At 44.8% G+C, this 9,446-nt stretch overlaps 1 protein-coding gene across 3 annotated transcripts in view; it reads left to right on the forward strand.

The window, feature by feature from the left end:
• The window catches only part of ACTN1 (actinin alpha 1), an 86,653-nt gene extending 82,007 nt beyond the window's left edge, over positions 1 to 4,646 (forward strand). For all 3 annotated transcript variants that reach the window (XM_069950545.1, XM_069950543.1, XM_069950544.1), the window contains 2 exons: positions 1,784 to 1,942; positions 3,615 to 4,646. In XM_069950545.1, coding sequence (XP_069806646.1) covers positions 1,784 to 1,942; positions 3,615 to 3,773 — 318 coding nt within the window. In that variant the 3' untranslated portion in view covers positions 3,774 to 4,646. The remainder of the gene's footprint in view (positions 1 to 1,783; positions 1,943 to 3,614) is intronic.
• Positions 4,647 to 9,446: the final 4,800 nt, after the last annotated feature.

Genomic DNA, 9,446 nt, shown 5'->3' on the forward strand with positions numbered 1-9,446 from the left:
ACAAAATGCCGTAATATACTATGAGTACCTGGATCTTCTGGGGTATGGATTTTTCTTCTTCCTGCTGGCACTGCCCACACCCCTTATCTGGCATTCCTTACATTCAAGGACTTATATTACATTATTGGTATTGCAGTTAGAGAAACACTTACAACCTGAAACTATTTGTGCTAAACTATCCACAAAGATCTTACATTGCCCAATACATTTACACATCCTTCAAGGGTGAATTCCACAATTCTAAAAGCCTTTGACATCAAGCCAAGTAGCTGTACTTATACTCTTTATTCTTGGCACAGAAGGGGACACTATATCACCGGTTCTTTGGGCTTTTTACAGTATTCTATTTCATCGCTATGTACAGTTTTAGGCTTTCAGGGGAAGAAGCTATATTAAATCAAATTTTGAAGTCAGAATTTACAGATTGAAAGTTTCCATAACAACAATATGAGCGATTTAAGAGTATGTTCATTTGTGCATAAGCCATGTGGTGTCACTTTATAAACTTCCATCATTGACTTCAATGGGAGGTGGGAAACCATACAAAAACAGGTGACATCACTTTTATAAAGCTTAAATTGAGATTAATAGTAGATCAGGCGTGGCCCTCCCTGTGTTAACTGTGGCTTGGGGACAGAGGTTTTGCCTGTGTGACTGTACCCTAATATATATCATTGAATGCATGGAATGGCACATTAGGTATGTAGTCAAAATCAGTCAGAAGCTAAAAAGTAGTTATTTTAGTAGCAATGAGTAAGTACTTAATGCACCAGAAACACGTTGGCTAAATACAGAGACCCCTAAGGCTACCATGCTGTCTGATTTAGGCCAGGACTTATAAAGTTTACTTTATAACTTCCATCTGCACACTGGATCTGAAACTTTGTTCTTGGAAGGTGACAGTGCATGGTGACCCTTTTTCTTGTGAAGACCACTTCTCAATGTAATTTGGGTTTCAAAGAGGTTTCACTGTAAATATTTTTGCTGGTTTATCTGAACATTGGGCAGGTTCTATATGGTCTGATTATCTTCACTGTCTGATCTCATCCAGTACAAGGGTATATAAGAAGTGGGAAAGCAGGGGAACAGTAAACATTAGAGATGAACGAACCTTGAACATGCTCGAGTCCATCCGAACCCAAACTTTCGGCACTTTATTAGCGGTGGCTGCTGAACTTGGATAAAGCCCTAAGGCTATGTGGAAAACATGGATATAGTCATTGGCTGTATCCATGTTTTCCAGACAACCTTAGAGCTTTATCCAAGTTCAGCAGCCCCAGCTAATCAAATACCGAACGTTCAGGTTCGGATGGACTCGAACCCGGTTCGCTCATCTCTAGTAAACATACAATATTGTTACTTTTTACAGAACAAAGAATAAAATCTGACAGTATAGTCCATCTTCCTGTAAAAGTTTATAATCTGAAGCTGCTCATACACATTAGATATAATTGCCCCAAAAATTGCAAATTTCTACAAATTGCAGTTAAAAATGCAGTCTTTTTGTTGTTGCTCATCACATTGGCGTTCCTTTTAAATAATTCTATAGATCAATAGGAGTAGCGTTTAAAGGGTAACTTACTATTTTTACAATAACATAAAATAGTTGCCGATCATTGGCCTGTTCAGTCATCTGCAACTCAACTTACTATTCATCCAACATAATGTGTGCAGTTATTAATGTGTATGGGTAGCTTATAAGTAAACAGTTTAGATCACAGACACATCTGTTATGTTGCTATAGACTGCAGCACCTATTAATTCTTATGACATTGCTTTCTAGGGTGAAGCAGAATTTGCCCGCATCATGGGAATTGTAGATCCCAACAGACTAGGAGTGGTGACATTTCAAGCCTTTATTGACTTCATGTCTCGTGAAACCGCAGATACAGACACGGCTGACCAAGTTATGGCTTCATTTAAGGTCCTTGCTGGTGATAAGGTTTGTACCACTTATCTACTAAATTATCTTTATAGGGAATGTGTCATTAGAAAACTACCTATTGTTTTTCAAATTCTCCATTTTACTATGTATTTTAAAATAATTCAGAAATCTTGCAATTTTTCTTCTGACCACCAAGACTAAAACTAGTCTAAGGGCCCGATTACATAGAACAATTATCTGCCAAATCAGTGAAAAGTGGCCGCAGAAAACTGACATGTCAGTTTCTCGCGGCGCTGCTCGGGATCCCGGCCGTAGTGTAAACTGTGTATATATTCCAGTCGGGATTCCATAGGCGGCAATGTTACATATATTTTCATATTAATCATGGCTTTTGTTGCAATCAACAACAACGGCCATAGTTTTACGAAAATATATGTAGTGTGAACATAGCCTTAATCAGTAAAATAAATAACACACATTTATTTTTTAAGAGCTGTAATTAAAATAATAATAATAATAATAATAATAATAATAATAATAATAATAATAATCTTGTGCTGTTGTAATGTGGATCTGCTGTTTTTTTTACCTTAGTCACTACCATTCCCTAGATAATAACTTTCCCCAATGTTACTGAGGGCCTAGATAGCCCAGGAGATGGTTACTACTACTACCCAGGTCTCAACAGGGCTGCCTAGTCTCTCATTAGCATATAGTATGTAAAAGCTCACTAAGTACCAATGGCTAGGAAGTAACATAGATCATTATGGCACTTTATTTTTTAATTTCCCATCAACTGTTTCCAATTTCCCAGTAAAGGAAATACAACAAACAGAGCTGTTATTCCTTCATTCTCATGAGTTGTTGGGATCCTACCATGCAGCAGGACCAAAAAAAAAAAAAAAAAAAAAAAAAAAGCAAACTGAAAAGGGGTTCTCTATACTGCATACTCCTTTATCTTCCCCTATAATTAATTTTTAGCTGATCTGCTCCATTTAGTAGGAGTTCTTTATCAATGCAGGGATACAGGGAATTAGGAATTAGGGTCTTAGGGTGCTTGCACACTGAGGAAAATAAAATAGGTGGAAATCCCGAGTGGTCACAGCAAAAACAGTAGAGGGCTTCAAAACCGGCCTAGACAAGTTCTTAGAGCAAAATAATATAAATGCATATGTATAGAACCTATCACCCCTCCCCCTTCCCTGTATCCATCCCCTCCTTGGTTGAACTTGATGGACATGTGTCTTTTTTCAACCGTATTAACTATGTAACTATGTAAATTCCCACCGCAAACTCCACTCAGAGGAATTCCGCCTGCATCATTGTCTCAATGTTAAGTATAGGGCGCCTTCGCTCTCTTCGGCTCTACGCTGAAAGAATTTTCCTCAGTGTGCACGCACACTTAGGCCAGGTTTACACAGCGTATGCACGTAAAAGTTTTGTATTGATCACTGTCATTGTTGTAAATCGGCAACAATGGCCATGATTAATACAAAACTTACGCTGTGTGAACATGGCCTTACATTTTGAATCTGTCAGCCTATGTCTCGTAAACCTGAGATCTGCTTGGAAAACACGTTCACATTTGCTAGACGTAAATTCTCCTTGTAAGCAGAATTGTATCAGTGTTTCAGCAGCTTTTCATCTGTGCGTGTCATATAAATGCAAAGCATGTGATAACGAATGATGCTTGTGCACCAGTCAATAATAGCTTTTTTTTAAATTCTAGAACTACATTACTGCTGATGAGCTGCGCCGGGAACTTCCTCCAGACCAAGCAGAGTATTGCATTGCCAGGATGGCACCTTACTTGGGGCACGATGCTGTCCCAGGAGCTCTGGACTATATGTCATTCTCTACAGCGCTGTATGGTGAAAGTGACCTTTAACTCTTTGCTACTCACCTGGATGTCACTGCAGCGCTGACTTTCCATCACTCCTGTACGCAATGTGGTTTCAGCTTTCACGCCTTTTCTGTGTCTCCATAGCTCACCAGATGAAAAGTCACTCTTTCACCCCTTTAGGGTTCAGAGCCCTTGTTGCTCTGCTGCTGCAGGAAGGGTAACCATCTTTGACCTTAAAGCAATGGTTTACAAATAAAGTTTTTACTAAAGACCTTTAAATGCATATTTTATTATGAGAGTAAAAAAAAGAAAAAAAAAAGTTAAATGTATTTTTCTGCCAACACAAAGAGCAATTAACTTTTCTTTGTAGTTTGTCTGACAAGAATAGATGAAGGTTCCAGCTCCTTCGCCCGTCGTCTTTTTGCTACCATGTAAGGGGAGCAATGACTGTTTAGCTGTCAGCAGCTATGGCTTACCCTGATATTTTTCAATCCACCGAATGCAAATTTTGACAAACTGGGTTAAAGTGAACAACGTCAAGGTGGAAATACATCTTCATGGAAAGCGTCCATATTTTTCTAAGCAAGAACATTTCATATGTTTTCAATATTTAATGTAATATAAGGAATGCAGCGTCCTGTCACCATCATTAACTTGTTTTTAAAGGGTGTTATCCAGCCTTTAAAAATGAATGGGCCATCCTTAGAATTGACCATCAACAATAGATCGGCTCGGGGGGTACCTCTCCCGGCACCCAGCGGTGCCAGATGTTAGACCCCCACTGATCTAATATTGAGGTTCTAACCCCTTTATGTTGCTAAACATGGATTGTTTTGAGACATGAAGCTTCAATAATAATTTGTCTTCATTATCTGCTTGTCACAAACCTTATTAAAGAAATTCTTGTTTAAATTTTAATCATTTGTGTTATTGGTTACTTTCAAATAAATGACATTTAATAATACAATTGTTACTATTGGTGGTTTTGTCATTATTTTTCTGAAAGGCGAATATGTACTAGAAGACGCATCGGACCTTAACTCTCCATCCACTAGCAATGGCTTTAGCCTATGCACATAGACCTCATATGATGTGAGGATTCATAACCAGTTGTTTATACAGTATAGAGTTATGTGTACCAGATTTGCCGCTCTATGAAAGGACAGTATATATTACAGGGGCATTTCTCCATCAATATAGTGTGCCGCAGGGGCGGATTAACTTTACCATAGGCCCCGGGCTGTTCACCAAGCCTGGGCCCCCCCCATCCCACTGTAACTATGGTAGCACTAGCCTGGCGTTCATAGTACAGGATAGATAATGTCATGATGTCCTGATTTGTGCAAAATTGCCATAAAAAACTGTGATTTTTTGCAAATCATGGCAGAAGTGTAGCCAGGAGACAGTACACCACTGAAAGTCTTTTTGGGTGGTCATGGGCCCCCCAGGAGTTCAGGGCCCCGGGCTGCCGCCCCAAACGCCCCTATTATAATCCACTACTGGTGTGCCGTGTAGCTAATAGGATTGTGAATTAGATGTTCTGGTGCTCATTTTCCCAGCACACATGGGAAAGAAGTTTTGTGCAATAAAGTGTTGCTCATGGCCTTCCCTTATTAACCGTTTAATAGTCAGTGGTGGTCCAAGTTTAGACTTTACCCATGTGATATCATAAGTATCTCACAAGGATATCAGGCTGACTAGTGTTTCCCTTTAGGCCACTTATATGAAGGAATATTTTTCAGCCGTATAATATCTGTTTTTTGAGCACCTTAAAGAGAACCAATGATGAGGGAACCTGATTGGCCCCAGTACTAAGGTAAGCTAAGCTCACTGCACTGTGCCTGGCAGACTCCGGTGGGGCGGCAATTTCAAATTATCAATCTTTAATCCTCCATCCTGGCACCCAGTAACTAGGTATGTGGTGTAGCTGCAGCTCATGTAGTCACGCTGCCTCTGCCCTCTTCCCAGCTATTCAAGCTTGATTGGCAGCCTGAGTGTTGGGAACTTAATGCAAAGCACAGCACTGCCATTCACGCATGAGCGACTAAGAAGAGGGCAGAGGCAGCATGACTACATGAGCTGCAGCTCCGCCCCATTCCTAGTTTTCCAGGACTCTGTTTTCCAGTACTTCCTAGGGCTACATCCAACTTCCTCAGCCACCCGTAATCAAATGCCATATGCTGGGGTTCTCTTATCTCTATTTATAATACATTGGAGAAAAGCCTGTAGGCTGTGTTATAATTTTACGTACAAATAAACTCAGAAACCTGTCGACAGTAATGTGACTGGAGCAGGGGCGGACACAGACTGCATAGGGCCCCTGTGCAAAACAATTGCCTGGCCCCCTGGCAACATTCCTGGCTGCCCCCCATCCCCACACATACTACCCATCCTGGCTGCCCCCCATCCCGACACACACTACCCATCCTGGCTGCCCCCCATCCCGACACACACTACCCATCCTGGCTGACCCCCATCCCCACACACACTACTTATCCTGGCTGACCCCCATCCCCACGCACACTACCCATTCTGGCTGACCCCCATCCCCACACATTAATATCCTGGCTAACCCCTATGCCCACATGCACACTACCCATCCTGGCTGCCCCCCCCCCCCCTATCCCCACACACACTACCCATACTGACTTACCCCTATCCCCACACACACTACCCATCCTGGCTGACCCCCATTCCCACACACTACCGATCCTGGCTTTCCTCCATCCAAACAGACACACAAACTACCCCACATACACTATCCATCCTAGCTGCCCCCCCCAACCCCACACTCACATTACCCATCCAGGCTGCCCCCTATCCCCACACTACCCATCCTGAATAACCCCTATCCCCACGCACGCACACACACACACACACACACACACACACCCTGACTAAATCTTATCCCCACACACACACTACCCATCCTGGCTGCCCCGCCCCCCTCCAACACACAATACCCCACCGGACCCCCCAGTGGTCCTCCAGGTCATCAGAAAGCCCAATGCTGCAATCGCCAATGTATGACCGCTAGGTGACGTCACTGGTGCACACATCCTGAGGCAGGGCAGGGGCTGCTGGCATCTCTGCTTTGGCGGGCCGTGGGTGGCAGGACATCTGATCAGGCTCCTGGTACATGGGTGGATTGACAACACATATCACCCACCTATATCATTTGGTGGGACCCGGGCAGTGGAGGGGCCCACTAGGCTGAGGATCAGAGTCCGAGCCTGGAGGGCCCCTCTGTTGGCCTGTGCAACTAAACCGGCTGCACAAGTGATCTGTCTGCCACTGGATAACTGTAGGGACCTGGGATGCATACCTCCCAACCGTCCCGGATTTCGCGGGACAGTCCCGTTTTCGGGGTTCTGTCCCGCGGTCCCGGAACGCCCCCCCCCCCCCCCGTGTCCCGCATTATATGTGGCCCCAGCGAAAAAAACAATAAACCAGTAACTCACCTGTCCTCCGGTCCCAGCAGCTCCTCTCCCGGCAGAGCGCGCACTCCCGTCATCCTCCGGGGCAGGCAGCGAAGTACAGAGACACTGACTGTACCGGAAGTGATTCATGATGGAGGCTGCAGATCACTTCCGATACAGTCAGTGACTCTGTACCCCGCTGCCCGCCCCGGAGGATGACGGGAGTGCGCGCTCTGCAGGGAGAGGAGCTGCTGGGACCGGAGGACAGGTGAGTTACTGGTTTATTGTTTTTTCCGCTGGGGCCACACAAATGGGGGGTATTGGCTACTCTGTGGGGCGCTATATAGGGGATTGGCTACTATATGGGGGGATTGGATAATATGTGGGGCACTATATGGGGGATTGGCTACTATGTGGGGCATATATGGGGGATTGGCTACTATGTGGGGCACTATATGGGGGCATTGGCTACTATGTCGGACATATATGGGGGATTGGCTACTATGTGGGGCATATATGGGGGCATTGGCTACTATGTGGGCACTCTGTGGGGGTTTGGCTACTATGTGGGGCACTATATGGAGGGATTGGCTACTATGTGGGGCACTATATGGGGATTGGCTACTATGTGGGGCACTATATGGGGATTGGCTACTATGTGGGGCACTTTATGGGGGATTGGCTACTATGTGGGACACTATAAGGGGATTGGCTACTATGTGGGGCACTATATGGGGGCATTGGCTACTATGTGGGGCTCTATATGGGGGCATTGGATACTATGTGGGGCACTATGTGGGGATTGGATTCTATGTGGGGCACTATGTGGGGATTGGATACTATGTTGGTCACTATATGGGGGCATTGGATACTATGTGGGGCACTATAATGGGGGATTGGATACTATATAGGGCATTTTTGGCGGGATTGGATACTGTATAGGGCACTATTCAGTCAGCAGCATGTGGTGACTGTAGGGGAGTGGCTATGGAGGGTTGCTATGGGGGCGAGGCTATGGAGGGTCGCTATGGGGGCGTGGCTATTGGAACCGCGGCGCACATGTCCCTCTTTGCTCTTTGCAAAAGTTGGGAGGTATGGGGATGTAGTAATAAGGGGAGGGTGCTGATTCTCTGTACCAGGACAAGGTGGAAGCTATGGGCCACCTCTTCTTCATCCCTTCTGTAAACTCATCACCAGTGGCAGGGAAAGAAAACCTCTGCTACAAGCAGCCAAGCAGTAGAAAGCTCCCTTGTGGATACCACCAGTAAACATCGAAAAGACACCGCTCCAAAGTGCAGATATACCTCCAATATAATATCACCATATTGGAAGGCTCTGACCTGGGATAGTTGTGCAAAGAGGCAAAACACACTGCTGCATGTGAACAGAATATGCACATTAGAAGCCAACCGACTGTTGCCTTTCTTGATTCCCCAGCTGGGGATGAACACTAATGAAACCTCCTCTTTACTGCACAGGTATAGTTCTCTGGAGCGCTGTATAAAGCTGAGCAGCCTGCGGCATGTATCAGCTGCAGCAGAAGCTTTACATGGCCGCACCCAGGTAATAAAACGTATTTTTCTGCCGTATAAAGTTTTGGCTGCAGCTGCGGCCGGTATGTGCCACGGGCTATTCAGGAGCTTTGTGCAGCACTCCAGAGAACCATATCAGCCCAATTGGGCTGATCGGTTCCCTTTAAGTGTTTAATTTTGTTGCCTTGGGGTCCTGGGTTCACATCCTACCAAGGGCGACATCTGCAAAGAGTTTGTATGCTTGATAAATCTTTTATCGTGTCAAATGACTGGACCCCACCTCACCCCTCTCATTCCTTGTACCTACTGAAGAATCACTTCCCATTTAAGGGCCAAGTTACACAGAGTAAAATCGACAGAACATGTCAGTTCTTTGAGCGGAGAGCCGCCCCATTGAAACAGGCGGCAGACGGGATTCCACAGAGGAGAGCTTAGCTGTGAAATTCTGCCAATTTTACTCTGTGTGAACAGGCCCTAATAGTACCCCAACAAGGCTACCAGTCTCACTTCTAATCCCCAGCCTGGCTCACATCAGTCTTTGTCCTTCTCCCATTCTTGGTTCCCAGCATGGCTATTCTACTATTGCAGCATAACATGGCTGCGCCCTCTCTCTTCCTGTTAAACAACCGGCTCCTTCTCCTGCTGTATCCGCTCTAATGATGCAGCACAGTGGTGCCGGAGTCTCTTCCTTGATGCCACTTTCAATTCTCCTTGTTCCAGTTTTCTCAAAGGGATTCACACTGAAAGATTTACTCAGAAAAATATAT

The sequence above is a fragment of the Dendropsophus ebraccatus genome, chromosome 13, assembly GCF_027789765.1.
Source record: "Dendropsophus ebraccatus isolate aDenEbr1 chromosome 13, aDenEbr1.pat, whole genome shotgun sequence".
In the NCBI taxonomy this organism is placed as follows: domain Eukaryota; kingdom Metazoa; phylum Chordata; class Amphibia; order Anura; family Hylidae; genus Dendropsophus; species Dendropsophus ebraccatus.